The following is a 15,839-nucleotide window of genomic DNA, read 5'->3' on the forward strand; positions in this document are numbered from 1 at the left end:
GCAATGCAGATTTTTATACACGGCATTAAACAAGTCACCGGAAGACAAGTTTTAAGTTAATGAGGATGAATAAACGACAGACACACAGTGGTTCAGGAAAGCCTTTTTCTGCTTTAATACAAAGAAAAGAAGCTTTTAACTTCAGAAAATACAAGATTGGTCTGGATTTTTTTTCTCCTCAAATTGTCATTTTTCCGTTTCCTATGAAATGCTGCTGCTCACTGCTGTTCAAACAGCACCGATTTGAAATGCATCCCTTCTTTAGCTTTGGACTCGAAACTTTGGGGGGGGTGGGATGATCTCCCCACCGTTTGTGTATCTTCTTTTTTTGGCTGAGAATCAGGCCTTTCCCTAAATGACATTTTTAACTTTGTTTTATTTTTGATTTAAGTGCCCGTAGTGCCATGTGACACCCTGTCCAGCAGATCCAGAAATGTCCTGTTACGTTCACATATTGCATCCATGCTCACCTCATAAAAACGAGGTACAAGGCAGGGCAAAATTTCTTCCAAAATAGATGTCATATATATATATATACATACATATATATATATATAGCAATCATATATACACATTCGTACATACATATACTAATTTATGTGATGCAAAGAAACAAAAAATGTACACATTTCTTACAAAATTGTAACAAAGACTGTAAAGTGTTTGTTTGCTCAGGAGCAACATCGTTTAGCTGTTAAGCTTCTTCGAGGATTCGTCCACATTTGTGGAAAACCAAAGTCTTCTCCCAGATTTGTGTCCATGTTCGACTGGTACAGAACTCACAGAGAGAGAGAGACGGACAGAGGGAGAGAGGCAGAGTATGAGACGGAAAACAGGTCGGTGGTGCAAATGCAGAGGTTGGAATCGATGTGAATGGAAGGAAGAAAGAAAGAAATAAAAAAAAAGGGCGAGATGATGAAGGGATGCATGTGGAAAAGTTGCATGAACCCCCCTGACCCATAACAAAAAAATGGAAAAGGAAAAAAATATTATCAGGGAGTGTTCACATAAAAAAAATCACAAACAAATTTTGTGTTCTTTTATTACTAAATATAGTGCAACAATAAACATTGCATTTCTTTCACCCTTTCACTGGCGTCTGAGGGTATCAACTTTTGCTTCCCCCGGCTTTTTATCTGTTCTCAACACTTGTGAATACGAGGCGTAACCTTTGTTCTGTCACTGTCCTGCGCCACAAGGTCAGTCCTCCTTTCTGCAAGAAAACAGGCTTCAGATTCAGAGACGTAAACATAACACAGACCCTGCTCAAAACAAGAAAAAACAGGAGGAACTTAACGAATAAAAACAAAACAAGTGTTGGTGTTTTTGGGCAGCATGTAATTTTGGAAAGGCAGGGCAGTTTTGATGGTGGTGACCACCCCTGCAGTCAAATAGCCAAATCCTCCAGGAATAAAAACCAAGCTGTGTGGACCACAGCGCCCCTCCTGGACAGCAGTGTTGTGTGCAGGAACAGCTGCGGCCTTTGGACTGGTCGGGCCTTAGAAGGCCTGCTGGGCTGGGTTGTAGTTGAATGTTGTTGGCACGTGTGGCCTCTCCTCCAGCTTGTCATACTCCAGATGAAACTCCTTAGAGACACAGACACAACATTAACACGACAGGCGAAGCTAGAACCCACAACAACAAGTCATTAAAGCGCAACACTGATGCTGTTTCGGCAGATTATGAAAAGACAGACAAATTGTTACCTTGGCTACTTTCCTCCAGTTAAGACAATCAAAAAAGTAGTACGTTCCCCTCTCGTAGGCATTGGTCTTCAGTGTAGGCTCCATGCCAGGCGCCCTCGTTATCCAAACCCGCTCCTCTTTGTGGTACCTCCAGTCCCGGTTAAAGCTGGAGAGTGAAGTGACAAAAAGTTGAGCACAAAAAAAAGGGGGAAGAAATCCAGCGACTGACTTGTGACCTCAAAAAAACCACATAAATAGGTCAACATTGTCCACACAGAGAAGAAACATTTAGCAGTAAGTACTCACAGCTCTACTGCCGCCAGAAGCTGTAGCAGGTCTCCACCGTTCATGTAGTACAGGTAGAACAACAGGTCTTCACCATATCGAGCCAGTTTAATTGCAGCCAACTGGAGGCAGGACAGCAAAAATAAAAAAAATTAGTTGTGCACTTCTGAGGGTTAAAACCACTTATTGTGGCGCTGTGCTGAAGCCCATAATTACCTTGTCCCTTATGTGGATATTGGTTAAGTATTCAGAGGGAACATGGAAGTCTGAAAAAGGAAAGCACAAGTAGGTCAGCACACCACAAACCAGTATCTTATCTAGTGTAAGACTTGTGAAGAATAATGCACTTAAACACCACAAAAATCAGTTAGTTCACTGGTTACAGCACTCAGCTGCCAACAGGATGTGTCCAGTTGCACAAACAAGCAACTGACAAACTCACACGGGAGTGCTACAGCTCTAAAACAACAGACAGCAGCAGATCCTACAGCCGATGATATACAGTATGTAACATTATTATAAAGAAGTGTGCAGCTAGACGAGGAGGCTTCACCTGGTTCCCCCTCCTGCCTGTCAGCATAAAAATGTCTCCAGACTTTGCCAAATCTCAAAAATCTAATTGTGACTGTCAAACGATCACTTAAATAAGATGATTAAAGAAAGATTAAAAAGCCGTCCCGCCCCCCAAAAAATTCACGCTCATGGCTTACCAATGTCTTGAGGTCGACATGGCGATGAGGCCCAAGGCGAGGCGAACTTGGGGTACAAGTTCCTGTCGGAAAAGAAAGTTGCAGTGAGTTCTTCATAATCGCTACGAACATCGAAACAGAACAAACTGATAAAACTACCCGAATTCAAACCAATGCTATTCAAAACGCAGTCGAGAGGAAGGAAACTTCACCAGTGGAGACGCTAATGATTAAGATGATGAAGCGAACAATCACTTTCCGCTCACTTTGTTTTTTTGTAAATATCTCATTTATCTAGGCTAGAACGGCTGTCTTACTCTGGTGAGTTTAAGTTGAGTCCCAGTGTCGTGAGGTCACTTCCCAGCGCTAGATGGACCATCCCCGGATCCGTCTCCGCTGCCCGGATAAACGTCAACAGGCCAATCATGCCGAATTGGTCTGTCACCATTCCTGAGGGAATGTTCGTCACCCGACCTGCAGCAGTGGCAGCAGGATAATTCAGAGTTCAACACGCTGCAGAAAACTGTGCTGCGACGTACAGTTAATACTTACTGTCAATACATTACCTCCACATTTCTAAACCACATTGTGTGCACGCATTGGAGAGCAAACCAAGCCAATTATTTTTTAATCAAGTGATGGCCACAGACAGACTAATGGAAAGATGATGATGGTCTGTATCATACAGAACATATTCTTTTGGATTCCCCACTGTAGCCTATCCAATAATCATCTAACACCAAATGCTGGGTAGAGAGCCCAACTGCCTCACCCAAGTTGTGCGATTTAGAAGGGATGTCTCAGTGGAATTGGAGCGATACGATTGGCTGAGAGGTCTCACCATCGGGCAACACCTGGATGCCTTTCTTCTGGTTGTTGTTCTGTGCTGAGGCCGTCTTGTCTCCGGGGAACTTGGGCCCATCTGCGTTGGATGTGCTCTTGCTTGTGGAGTTCAAGTTCTGAGCACAAAGAAAAACAGTTTTAAAACACAGAAAGATAAAAACATGGAAATGCATCATGAACGATTCTCTTTGATGTGCAGCGTTTAAGAAAAGGAAAACACAGACATCCTTCCAGATTGTGCTGGAGAGCCATCAGTGGCTCACACTTACAGTTTTGTTGTCATCGCTGTTCAACGTGGGGTCCTTATAGTTTGGGCCAGGCAGTGCAGGGAAGTCCTCGTTATGGATGGAGAAATCCTGTGTCTGTTCGGTCGATGGCTTGGTCACCATGCCAACTTGATGATGATGGTGAACACAGTGAAGTAGAGATTATAGTTCCCCAAAGTGTAATAAAAAACAAATCACAACAAAAGGGCATCATAAGCACTTCATGCTTCTGTGGACAAAACAAAGCCTTGGCTAATATTGTAAAAACCGAATCAAGAGACCTTTTCCTCTCCTAGGGGAAACTACTGCCTACTGCTCGTGTGAAAATAAGAAATCTTTTCGGGCCTAATGGCCTACCATAGGGAGCCCGTCCAGCCAGTGGGTTGAGCACCGGTGTTGGGTTTCCAGTCCCTTCTCTCCGACTCCTGTCTGCTAACGCAGGGAAGTCTGACAGATCCAGCCCCGTTACATTTTCACTCCCATCTGCAGCAACAGAAGGTTAGGAACTTGTAACGTGCAATGTCACCTTCAACGCAATGTATTTGTGTAATAACGTGGCCATTATTGATAATCTAATGAATGAATGAAAGTATGGCCCCTCGACTACGTAATGACTGTCGCCCAAAAACTACTAACTACTACTACTCTGCGTCTGCTTCAGCAGACAAACATAAAGTGATACGACGGTTTTACTCTCTGCGCTTTTATTCAGAAATTAATTTTTACTTTCACCAACAAAATGCCCAGATCAGTTTACACTGATCCTCCTGCTTCAAGAAGACACTGGTCGCTGCATTTCACAGTAAGCGAGGTCATCTCGTCATGACGACGCTAACCCTAACGTAAACATTTTTGTGCAGCAAGGTGAGTTTATGAAATGTAATTCTCACTGTGGTTTTTTTGCATAATCACATTTTTTAGATCAGATTGCCCCACATTGTTATAATAATTATATTATATATGAAAAGATAAATTCCATGAGAGTACATTTGAATAAAACACCCAAATTAATGATTAATTGGTATGCCCACCTGGCTCACCACACCAACCTGTGCCATTGAAGATGTTGCTTGATAATGAGTTGTTCATCCCAAAAGCCTGATTGCGGTTCATACCAAATCCTGACATGCTGCAGAGATTAAAAACAGAACCAAAACACAAGAAACACTTACTTCTATTTTAAGACCTGTACAGGACACAAAGCAGCACATCTGTGCAAACACGTGTCACACGAGTGAACGTGCGTCTGCGTACCTGTTGATGGTGAAGGGCTGCCGTGCTGGTTGTTGTTTGGGCATACAGATGATACTGGGCGAGCTGCGGTTGGGGCTGCCCAGCCCCGAGCTGCCCATACTGTTGGTCCTGCCGCTCATTCCGATGCCTTGACCGACCTGAGAGTGATTCAGCATGTTCCTCGTGTTCATCGGTAATGTCCCCCTGTTAAAACATCATCAGCTCCGATTCAGTGGATTCAAATTATATTATATTCATTATAAACCACACTCCTGTGCGTCTAAACCGAGTCTGCAAACTCACGAACGAGTCAACTCCTTCGTACACACCTGCTTGGTGATGGAGGGGTGTGGAGGGACATGGTGGGGACCCCCGTCGTGGGGGTGATGTGACTGGGTAGCTGCGTGCCTTGTGTTAGATTTCGATTTAACTGAGGCGTATTATTCCCCATGCCCCTTACCGAGAAGCCGAGTGCACCTGCAGAAAGACGTGGAAGAAAAACAAACACTGTCAGACAGCTCGGAGAAGACTCTTCTGCAAAACCACTCGCTCAAGACTTTTTAATTTACCCCAAATACGCCACAGTTGAGAAAACTACTTTGTGTGTGACTGCAGGGAAAATAAACACTTACTTTGTGGACCGTACAAACTCGCACCGAGCTGCGACAGCTGACCCGACGACGATGGCGAGGGAGATGAAAGCATCTGAAAGAAAAATATTTGCAGGACAGGACAGGGTAAGAAAACCAGGAGACGTATCCACTGACGATAACTCAAGGAAACGACAGAAAACGTGCGGAGATACGGGGAACGAACTCACGTCTTTGTCCGATCGATGTGGGAACATCGGCTGGTTGTAGTACATGCCTTCATCGGAGAAGTCGTTATCGACTACCTCGACGAACTCTACAAATTTCTTTCTAGCACCAAACATGCCTTTTGTCACCTGGGGAGAGGAAGAGAGAGAGAGAGAGGTGTCGTCGTTAAAGATGTGCAAGTTATTAAAAAGCAAAATCAGAACGAACATGAACACAATCTTATAGAGACATTCACATTTCTGAAATTCACCACCTGATGTGTCACTTTAAGTAGTTTTATTGTCACACAGCCATCAAGGTTCAACTATTTCCACCATAACTGACAGCATTTTATTTTCTTTATTCAGCATCTGCTCCTTCCAGCACTTCACTGACATTACACAACCCTGATATTATCTCAACTTGTACACACACACACACAGCACAATATTTTTCAATTAGTGGACCTTTAAATCAACTGAATCATTATCTGATATCACTTCTCTGTCATTCACTGACATGCCTGGCTTGTCAGGCTTGCTGAAACAAAGTTTTAACAGCCTGTGCCAACTTTGCTGTGTGTTGCTCGCATATGGGGGAAAGAAAATGTTGAACTTCCTCCTCAAAATAAACTCTTAAATCATCCACAACACGCATAAAACAACCCAGTGACAGCGGCAGGAGCAGGTAACGCTTCACCTGGTCAACTCGCACCGGTGTTAGCAGGTCTCCGGCGCTGAACACTCACCTAATTACACCCTGGTGAGGGAAAAGACCCACCAGCAGCTTGCTAGCATGCTAGTTAGCTTAGCAGCGAGCGGCTAAAGCGCTTTGGAACCAATCCGCGTTAGCTTAGCTCAGCTAGCTTAACGTCAGTTAGCGAGCGGGCTGCCCGAGCAGAAAGCGAAGCATCGCAAAGCTTCTCGGTTCCGAAAGCCACTTCTGACTTGGCTACAAAGCGGCAGTCGGTGTGATTCGGGGCCCTTCTCTGCCTCCGCGTATCCACAAGTCAGCTGTCCCCGTTTTGTCGCCTCGGTGTCCGGGAGCAGCAGCCTGCTGGAAGCTAACGGCTAAACATTAGCTCCGCGTCCAAACGGAGGAAAACGACGACACGAATATCTCATCCCGAACCTTTGCGCGTGTACAGAACCGAGCTCACATGACGGGGGGGGGGGCGAAAATAAGTAAATTATCCTCACCGCATTAATTTCCCTTCTCTTCGTTAGATCCAAGATGGCTGTGTGTATCCTGAATCGAAAGAGGGGAAAGCCTTTACCCTCTGACCCCCCGACCTGCCGGCCACTTCCGTACACAACACTGTCACACACACACACACTGTGTTCATCCTCCAGCTGCACAACACAACACAACACAACACAACACAACACAACACAACACAACACAACACCAGAGACCCACAAAGACACAGCAAGAAATACAACATCTGCATTATATGTTTTATTATCAGTGATCATAAAACACTGTCAGACTCCCACCTGTGATGGAAGAAAATGTGCACAACTCATGTGATTATTGTTTTAAGCTAAATAAGACATTCACAAAATGAACGATAGAGATTTAAAAGAAAAGAAAACAAAAAGAAATTGGAAAATGTACCTGTTTTATTAAGCAGACCTCTAAATTCTGATGTTTTTTTGTGTATTTGAACAAAAAAAGGAATAAAAAGGTGTCTTATACACACACATTGGTAGTAATAATATATTTTTTTCGCTTTTTTTGGTGAATAAATTAGTAAAAGGGGGAGAAAAAGTATAAAAATTAAAGCGACTACGAGGAACGTTCGGTTTTTGTTGATTCTGGCGCCCCCTGTGGATAAAAGTGGTACGACACCAGCGCCTGCTGTAATAAAGGTGCGTGCATTTGTTTTGTAAGCGAGTGACAGAGAGACCGCAGGGTGGATCGCAATGAGGTAACGTATTTATATGTGATTTTATATGTGATATATGTGATCGGACCCAAGCACAGGCATTAATAATAACTATATTAAAAAAGCATTTTTTTTTTGTTGATGGTCTCGTTTGCTGTTACAGGTCATTTACAGACTGTTTCATAAACACTTAAAAGCTCCTCGTAGACACTTTAAGGAAAGGAAAAAATATGAAAACACACAAAATTTCTCTGGTGGCAGCACTACCAAAACACAGTGTGCCAAAAATGAATATTCTGTCACTATCTACCTACCCTCATGCCGATGGAGAGTTTTGTAGTCCACAAAACATTTCTTGAGCTTTCGCAGCAAACAATGAACAACAGACATTATGTTGACTTCTTTTAGAGAAGTCATTTGATGCGTTTTGGGTTTTTCCCTTTCCTTTATTGTGTTATGAAGCATTGTTGTGCATGTAAAAGTTCTGCAAAGTGGAAAAGCCCAAAGTCCACGACAAAGGAAGAAAACGCTGCTCCTGCTCATGCACCATATTTCAACTAGGACCCTCAAATAAATGTATGTACCTGAAAATTAGCAGCAAATTATACAGCTCGTCCTGCATAGTCCAAGGCTCTGGAAGCCCCAAGATCCCAAATTGATTTGAAAACACGTGATTTACTTTTTAAAGCCGTGATCTTGGGCTCCTGTGGAAGAGTGTGCTTACATGTTGCATATTCCTGCATGAATTTGTGTTTAATTAAAGTAACACACAGCAAATCTGGGGCCAGATTGTCTCCCAACATGGGAAACTGTGCACAGTGCACAGAAAGTGAGGGTTCACTGGAGCCCAGCAGCTTATTTATGCCCAGGTGCCCAAGCAGGCCTGTCACGGGCCCCCTGCGATCTGGCAACCATTTCTGGATCATCTACGGCTCTTAATTCATTAGTGTATGTGGGCCGAGTGTAAGCCCGTCACTTGGACAGACCGACCCTGCCATGTGGGAATCTGCTGTACTAGACTAAGCAAAGATATTACAGATGAGCTTCAAGGTCCGTTCTTATCTTTGGAAACAGCAGCTACAATTCAAGGTCACGAGGTCCAATGTACGGGTTGTTTCCGAAGCTTTCAGCAACATCTCATGGTCTTTCTCACCAGATGGAGCTGCTCAGTCGTCAATAGATGGTTTAGTAAGCCATCTCCATCATGAAGAAGACTACGAGACGTGGTTTCTTCACCTTTGTTCCCAGCAGAGATGTTGAATTGTCATAGCAGGAAAAGCAGGTGTAACTTCAGACATTGATGGAGACACCTTCACATTAAATCCTCCAGTAATAACCCAGTTTTATTAAAATCTCTGCCACTAACGGGATCTATCGTGGCTCACGTGGTTCTTTATCGTGGGCTGTATTGTTGCCTGTTTGAGGCCCCCAGGCAGCGAGTGGATAAGGAGAAGGACGAGTGCTAAAAACAGCCTGTGAGTGAGTGAAAACAGACAAGCGGCGAACCTGCTGATAAGAAAAATGAAATTCCTTCTCGGTTTTATCTGGTTGGAAAATAGTTTCTAATAAAGGCATGTGAGATAGCGCGGGTAAAATCACACCTCGGGCAGGTACGGTGACACGCCACTTGTTACAGCTCAGCACCTTCGTTTGGAGGATTTGTGGCAACTGAAGTCTTTGCTTCATAGAGACCAGAAGGTTGATGTCCACCACACTTCAGTGCAACTCTGTGTTTCTTTCTGGGACTTCATGTAGCTTAATGTCTCTTCTCCCTGCAGAAACAAAACAGCCTACAATCAACGTCAGAGCAAAACACATACAAACTCCCTCTTTGGTCTCCTTGTGAACGCTGACAAATTCTTGAAATTATTCCACAGCAGAGGCCCCACTCGTCTGGCCCGGTGGCACGGACCCAGAACTGCGTACGGTCCGATTAAAACAGAATGTAAATGACCTTCGCTGCTCTTTCATCACAAAGCACTTCTTATGCTTGCCCGTGGCACCCTGCCCCTTCCTGTCTCTCTCCCTCTCTTTCTCTCTCCTACCTCTGTCTTCTTGGAGTAAGAAGGGGGGAAAGTCATTAGGCACAAATGGGGAGGAGAGAGCAGCTTGTGGTTGCTATCGCCATGAAAGTCAGGGCAAAGCTCCGAGCCACTGAGAGACAGTGAGAGGACGGCACTGGGGAATATCTGCCCAGAGAATACGATACGTTTTCAGCTCATTAAGTTGGATAAACACATCGCTTACTGTAGGAGATGCTGAGAGTCATGGACATCAGCAGGAAAACATGGGAAAGTAGGTGCTTTTCGATCGTGATTGGGATCTTCATAATGCCTGTTGTGTTTTCTGTTGTCTTGCTGACCACAATGCTTAGTGTTATGAAAGAGCATCGAAGTGTTTTACGAACTTGTTTTGTTTTCTCATATTGTCAAGATCAATAACTCCGGAGGGGATGCGGTGAAGGAGCATTAATGGGTTGCCATCAAATTGACTCGGAGACGTCAACAGCCTACCTCAGTGCAAACCCCTGTCTGGCACTGAATTGATGTGGAGGACCGGTGGTGTGTCAGAGACCTCGAGCGAGATGGGGAACGCCGTGCGAGGCGTCGTTGCCTTCATTCCCTCAGAGCGCTGCCAACGCTTCCTAGTGGGCGACCTGAAGGAGATGCCACTCGATCGGACCCTCGACCTGAGCGGCCGGCAGCTGCGTCGGCTGCCTGTGGCTGCCTGCGTCTTCGATGAGCTGGTGAAGCTCTACCTGAGTGACAACAACCTCAGTAGTTTACCTCCTGAGCTGCAGGGCCTAAAGAAGCTGCAGCTCCTGGCCCTCGACTTTAACTGCTTTGAAGAGCTCCCTGCAGCCGTTTGCAGATTGCCCCAGCTGAGCATCCTTTACCTGGGTAACAACAGGCTTTACAGCCTCCCCAGAGAGCTGAGTGATCTCAAGGAACTTACCACTCTGTGGCTGGAGACTAATTGCTTCACTGTTTTCCCTGCTGTGGTTTGCGAGCTCCCTAATCTCAAGACCCTGCACCTCGGTTATAACCAGATACAGAGTTTACCTAAAGAGCTTAGCAGGCTGGAGGAGCTGAGAAGTGTCTGGCTTGCGGGGAACCAGCTGGCAGAGTTCCCACCAGTGTTGCTGGAAATGCACTTTCTCGCCGTCATTGACGTGGATCGGAACAAAATACGCCGCTTCCCGGGCCTGTCTCACTTGCAGGGCTTGAAGCTGGTCATATACGACCACAACCCCTGCGTGAACGCCCCGGTAGTGGGGGAGGGAGTCCGAAGAGTCGGGCGCTGGGCGGACTGCGCGGACGACGAAAAGGAGGACGAAGGGTCAAAAGCAGCGAGCGAGACCACGGCAGAGGTTACGGACGCACACACCGAGGAGGAGCACAACATCTAGAGGTCGAGGAACAAAGTGACCTCCAGCTGTGGTGTGAGGCCAGGCGGGACGGGGTGACGTTCAAGTGGGACACTCAGAGTGGAGTGTTGTTCATCAGGCTGACGGCTCGTCCTTATATGGTTACGAAAAAATCACATAAGCTTTAAGAGCGTGGTCTGCGTGGAAAAAAGGGAAATCTGAATCCTGAAAACAAAAAGTGTTATTTGTAAAAACTCTGTATGTGCCCTTAAATGATCAGCAGCAACAGTAACACGTTAAGCTTCTATTCATTTTCATCCACATTAGATTTTTTTTGTTATTTATAAAGTTTTATTCTGTGGGATGAGACATATTAATTGATGATTTTATAAAATTGTACAGATTGTAGGAAAACATTGCTGGCAAGCGTGCGTTCCTGCTTGATTAGTGGTGTGTTTGCAAGACAATCCATTCATGCTTTTCTGTTAAAGCAACATTATGTAACTTTTTTCAGCCTAAAATACAGCAGCTTTAAAATCATGTTGATGGTTCAGTGTCTTGTAATAGGCTGAATGGTGTCTCTGTCACCTGGGATCTGTGTTTACGACAGTGGTGTTGCACTCAGAAACTGTGGGAGGGGCGTTAAATCACACAAAATGCCAATTTCCACATAATGTTCCTTTAAAGTGACCGTGCAGTTAGTTGCTGGGGCTTTTCTGTGGCTTGTGTAAGACCTTGTTCTCGAGGCTGATGTCAGCAGATGCAAAAACAAAAACCATTAAATCAGCAAAAAGGGAAATGATGCCAGCGCATCAGCCCAGAGACTCTCAGCGCAGGAAAACGAGAAAAAGAAAAAAGGGACTCATTACACGAAGTCTGAGATAGTATCTGTACCTTCTGAGGCTAAATTCAGTGAGGTTTTTAATACCAGTGATGGATGGTTTAAGTCAATTAGTGCACTCCTTATCCAGACCAATGCATAATTCATCTGATAGATTGGGGATGTGGCTTTGAATAAAGACTGCTAATGGGCCTTAATATCATCACCATGAGGCTCTAATCTGCCACAGATCCTAAGTGCAGCTTTTTCCAAAATACTCAAGTCGGCCACGGAAATGTTACGTAAACACGACCGAACGTCATCCGCGTCCTGACAGTTTGAATTTCTGTCTTAGGAAATGCAGGAAAACCTGATTAAAAACATGCTGCGTACCAGACGTGTTCCTGGAAATGAGATGATTTCAAACCGCATGAGCACAACTCAGCTACAACAACTACTCTGTTGTGAGACTCTGTGAGCGAATAAAGACATTTTTCTTTCTGTCTTTCAAATCAATTTACAAAGATGTTTCACGGGGAATGCAGACTTTATGTCTGTCGTTAGCTTGGTTACTGTTTGCAAACATGTAACAGGGAGTTTGTTTATCGATTGCACAGAAACATGAGCGTGTATTTTTCTTTTCACTCTACATTTCTTCACTAAACATGCAGAAACTACACTGACCAAGTTCTTATCAACATGCGTTTAATATCACCTGTGATTGACTCTTTGGTTTTAATCCTTTGTTAAATCAGAAAAGTTTAAAAAAGGAACGTACTACGAATGTAACGTAATCTGAAGTGTATGTGTGTGTGGTGTTTAGAAAAATAAATGTTTAATATCTTCTGCTTCCAACCACGAACATTTTGAGGTGATAGATCAGGTTTGTATTAGTCACTGTCTCATTTCATACAACAATATTGGAGAGCTGTTTGTTTCTGGAAAAGGTTTTCTTGACTCTTAAACTGAAATCTGAAATATTATGAGAGTAGAAGATTTGTATGACTTGTGTGTTTTACTTCATGTATAATTCACAAATAAAGGGACACTTTGTACATTTTTTGCTACTTTTACTGCAAGTGCCAAAATTAGCAGACTTGTGTACACACAAAAATGTGAGTCGTTTCATTATTTATTATTATATCTTTATTATTGTTTGACAGAGATGTCCTCCAGTTTCGTAGGAAAGACAATAAAGAAAAAGACGTGAACGCTGTGTGTTTATTTAACGTGTTAAATGCACAAATAACACATTCGTATAACTTCAGAGGCATTTACAGGGAATATTATGCGTGACAGAGTCCAAGATGAGTGCATGATGAGTTATAATCTTTGGTACATCAACACGTCCTTTCACCTGCTTGAACCAGAACCTCCCTTCAAGTGTAGCTTAAATAAACGGAGCCTATAAACCAACATCACCTTCACTTTATTAGCACAACCAGCATCAATTTCAAAAACAGTAACTTCATCCTTTTTACACCGTCTGCTGCTTTATGTTCAATATAAACACGTTGAGTTAACAGACGTACTAACAAACTGTTCTTGCTTCCATCTAAAACATCCTGGAGAGCACGATAAATACCATTTTGACAACATTAAACATGTAAAGTACAAACTGCACTGTAACAGACGGTGAACGCAAACGATTTGAACTAAATGTGCCGCAGCGGTTGAACTGAGACAGGACGTCTTTAATGCAAAAGAAGAAAAAGCATCAAGTGTCTTCTGTCCCTTCAGGCCGGACCGATTATATATTCCTTTCAAGGAGGTTATTTAAAACAAAGACTCTATTTTAGAAACACTTTCCAAATCCAATTGCTCCGAGAAGCCTCTCAAGTAAAAATGATCACGAGGATGGTTTATGTGGAGCCTCTGAAAGGGTGGGAAGCACTTTTGGAAATGCCAACTTTAACCAGAATAAATTTATTGTCACGGTGCAGCTACGTTCAGAAACAGGCTCAGCTCTGAGAGGAGTGTCTGGATGTGTGTGTCAGGGCTGTGAGACACAGGCAGGTTTTATCTTTATGAAGGTGTGTTCAATTGTTGCAGGTGATGCCAGATTTCTGAGGAATGTAGCACATCCTGCTTGTGACATAATACACATTTAGATAGCACAAACATAAGCTTCAAGAAGTGCTGTTGTCTTCAGAGCTGGGCAGAAAATAAGCAGACAGAAATGAGGTAACGTGTTCTCAACACAAACACAACAAGCTGCAGTTAGTTTGCTAAAAAACAATACAAGTGTTAGATTCTCATGCATCTATAATTTAGGCTCCAGTCAGCGAGTATCTGCCAAATCACGTACATGATGACTGAGGCATGTGAGCATATGCGACAGGTACTTTGACGATGTGCAGCGGCCCGGTTCACAGGCTCATCCACGGTCCGGGTCTCTGCCGGAGCGTCGTCTCCCCCTGCTGAGGCAGCGCGTCAGAGCCGTCTGTCTCCTCGGGCCCTCTGGAGTCATGAGACCCGTCCTTCTCGGTATCCGGCACATCGGCCCCCGAGGCATCCGGGACCATGGAGGGCTTCTTTTCGGTGCCGTTTCCCGAGAAATCAGACGCCTCGTTCACGGCTCCGATCACCTGAGGAGCGCTGAGCTCCTTCTGCGAGTTTTCCTTCTCCATGCGCTTGCGAGCCTCCTCTCTCCTCTGCTGGATGCGGGTGTTGTCTCCGATCATCACCCGGACTCTCACCTGATCCGGGGGCCAGATCCCGCCCCATATGAACTGCAGGTAGCTGAACAGCACGATGACGCTGAGGAAGGCAAAGTTGGTGGCCACGCCGATCACCGCGGAGGTCAGGGGGAAGTTGTACAGGACGTATCTTATGCCGGTGAAGTACGCGTGGATGCGGAGCTGAGACGAGTAGATCTGCACCCGCTTGGAGTGGACCTGGATGACGGCACCGACCGTGGGCTGGTAAGCGTTCGTCTTGTAGTCCGAGAAGAGCTCCACCTCGATGAGCTGCTTCTGCTCGGACACCCCGGTGAGAAGGAAAGGAGAGAAGAGGAAGGTGCTGAGGGTCTGCAGGAGGCTGGACCGGTAGTGCAGCATCGTGGATCTCCCCACTGACGACACGGTCTTCCCACCTTTGGTGTAGCAGGACATCTTGACCATGAACATGCCCAGCTGCTCGTTCACAGGAGACTCTGGCATCTCCAGCTCCAGAGACACGCGATAGGGCTGCCCGTTCGCCATCACCTGGTCCCGGTCGGTCCTCATGAAGGAGATGTTGGCCGTGGGGAAGGAGCAGAGCCCCGACTCCGAGGTGTCACAGTCGGTGGAGTAGTAGAAGTGCACCGGGGTGGAGAAGCTCACGGTGGGCATGTAGGAGTAGTAGAAGCTGCCGTAGAGGAAGATGGACACCCAGAGGAGCAGAACCAGAACGCACAACAGGACGGCGGCCTGAAATAAAGTGCGCCGGGCTTTGAGGAGGGTCACAGCCGCCACGTCCTGCGCCCAGTGCAGAACCGGTCCCACCGTGCGCCCCATCGTGTCCGATCCGGAACCCGCCGACCTTCTCCTGGTTCTGGTCCTGGTCTGGGCACTCGTTCCTCCTTGCAGCCCCGTCGACTGCTGCCCCTGCGGTGGGTCCTCTTTATGTTCATACATCGGTGGGTGTTTCCCCTCCGACGCTGCGGAGCTAATCGCTTATCTCCGCTCTCCCATGTTAAACTAAAGCACAGACGCACCGGGTTAGCTTTTTTAAGCTAGCTGCTGCTAGTTTAGCGTCCTCGAGTTTAGTCCATAAGCTTCTCGACACTTTAAAATATCCCTCTAAAGGTTTAATGTTGATGTTTTCTACCGATTTGCTCCGAAGGTGTCTAAACTAAGCCCCTCAGCGACTTTAGCTAGCTTGTTTTCCGGAAGCTGCTGCCGCTGAAACACAACAACATGACCTCATGACCCGGAAGTTGATCTCACGACCCGGAAGTTGATCTCACGACCCGGAAGTTGATCT

At 45.3% G+C, this 15,839-nt stretch overlaps 3 protein-coding genes across 8 annotated transcripts; 1 reads left to right on the forward strand and 2 right to left on the reverse strand.

Moving 5' to 3' along the window:
- Positions 1-91: 91 nt before the first annotated feature.
- On the reverse strand, positions 92-7,075 carry cnot2 (CCR4-NOT transcription complex, subunit 2). Of its 6 annotated transcripts, none has more exons than XM_073472356.1 (15): positions 6,547-7,075; positions 5,822-5,947; positions 5,634-5,706; positions 5,331-5,478; positions 5,023-5,205; positions 4,818-4,897; positions 4,126-4,251; positions 3,772-3,896; positions 3,501-3,618; positions 2,977-3,133; positions 2,681-2,742; positions 2,187-2,236; positions 1,992-2,092; positions 1,707-1,851; positions 92-1,586 (listed from the first exon to the last, which is right to left on the reverse strand). In XM_073472356.1, exons 2-15 carry the CDS (start codon positions 5,933-5,935, stop codon positions 1,500-1,502), a joined length of 1,569 nt encoding a protein of 522 aa, XP_073328457.1. In that variant the 5' UTR covers positions 5,936-5,947; positions 6,547-7,075; the 3' UTR covers positions 92-1,499. The 6 variants fall into 6 exon arrangements, with proteins under 6 accessions (XP_073328457.1, XP_073328456.1, XP_073328459.1 ...); XM_073472355.1 differs by having other exon boundaries at positions 6,998-7,061; XM_073472353.1 differs by having other exon boundaries at positions 1,322-1,586; positions 4,800-4,897; positions 6,998-7,061.
- Positions 7,076-10,264: 3,189 nt separating this feature from the next.
- Positions 10,265-11,095, forward strand: lrrc10 (leucine rich repeat containing 10). Its single transcript, XM_073471739.1, has one exon. The coding sequence runs from the start codon at positions 10,271-10,273 to the stop codon at positions 11,093-11,095; it is 825 nt and encodes a 274-aa protein (XP_073327840.1). The 5' UTR covers positions 10,265-10,270.
- A 1,901-nt stretch (positions 11,096-12,996) lies between these two features.
- On the reverse strand, positions 12,997-15,751 carry LOC141001321 (seipin-like). The gene has a single exon (XM_073472360.1). The coding sequence runs from the start codon at positions 15,488-15,490 to the stop codon at positions 14,243-14,245; it is 1,248 nt and encodes a 415-aa protein (XP_073328461.1). The 5' UTR covers positions 15,491-15,751; the 3' UTR covers positions 12,997-14,242.
- Positions 15,752-15,839: the final 88 nt, after the last annotated feature.

The sequence above is a fragment of the Pagrus major genome, chromosome 8 (genome assembly GCF_040436345.1).
Source record: "Pagrus major chromosome 8, Pma_NU_1.0".
Classification (NCBI taxonomy): domain Eukaryota; kingdom Metazoa; phylum Chordata; class Actinopteri; order Spariformes; family Sparidae; genus Pagrus; species Pagrus major.

What these genes read in the sequence shown, in the direction of transcription:
- cnot2 (XM_073472353.1), bottom strand. Translation starts at nt 5,935, where the DNA reads ATGTTTGGTGCTAGAAAGAAATTTGTAGAGTTCGTCGAGGTAGTCGAT. An exon ending in AGGTTGGTGTGGTGAGCCAG is followed by an intron (nt 4,252 to 4,799) that starts GTGGGCATACCA and finishes CTGTTGCTGCAG; the next exon opens with ATGGGAGTGAAAATGTAACG. An exon ending in ACTGGAGGAAAGTAGCCAAG is followed by an intron (nt 1,587 to 1,706) that starts GTAACAATTTGT and finishes TGTGTCTCTAAG; the next exon opens with GAGTTTCATCTGGAGTATGA.
- LOC141001321 (XM_073472360.1), bottom strand. Translation starts at nt 15,490, where the DNA reads ATGTATGAACATAAAGAGGACCCACCGCAGGGGCAGCAGTCGACGGGG.
- lrrc10 (XM_073471739.1), top strand. Translation starts at nt 10,271, where the DNA reads ATGGGGAACGCCGTGCGAGGCGTCGTTGCCTTCATTCCCTCAGAGCGC.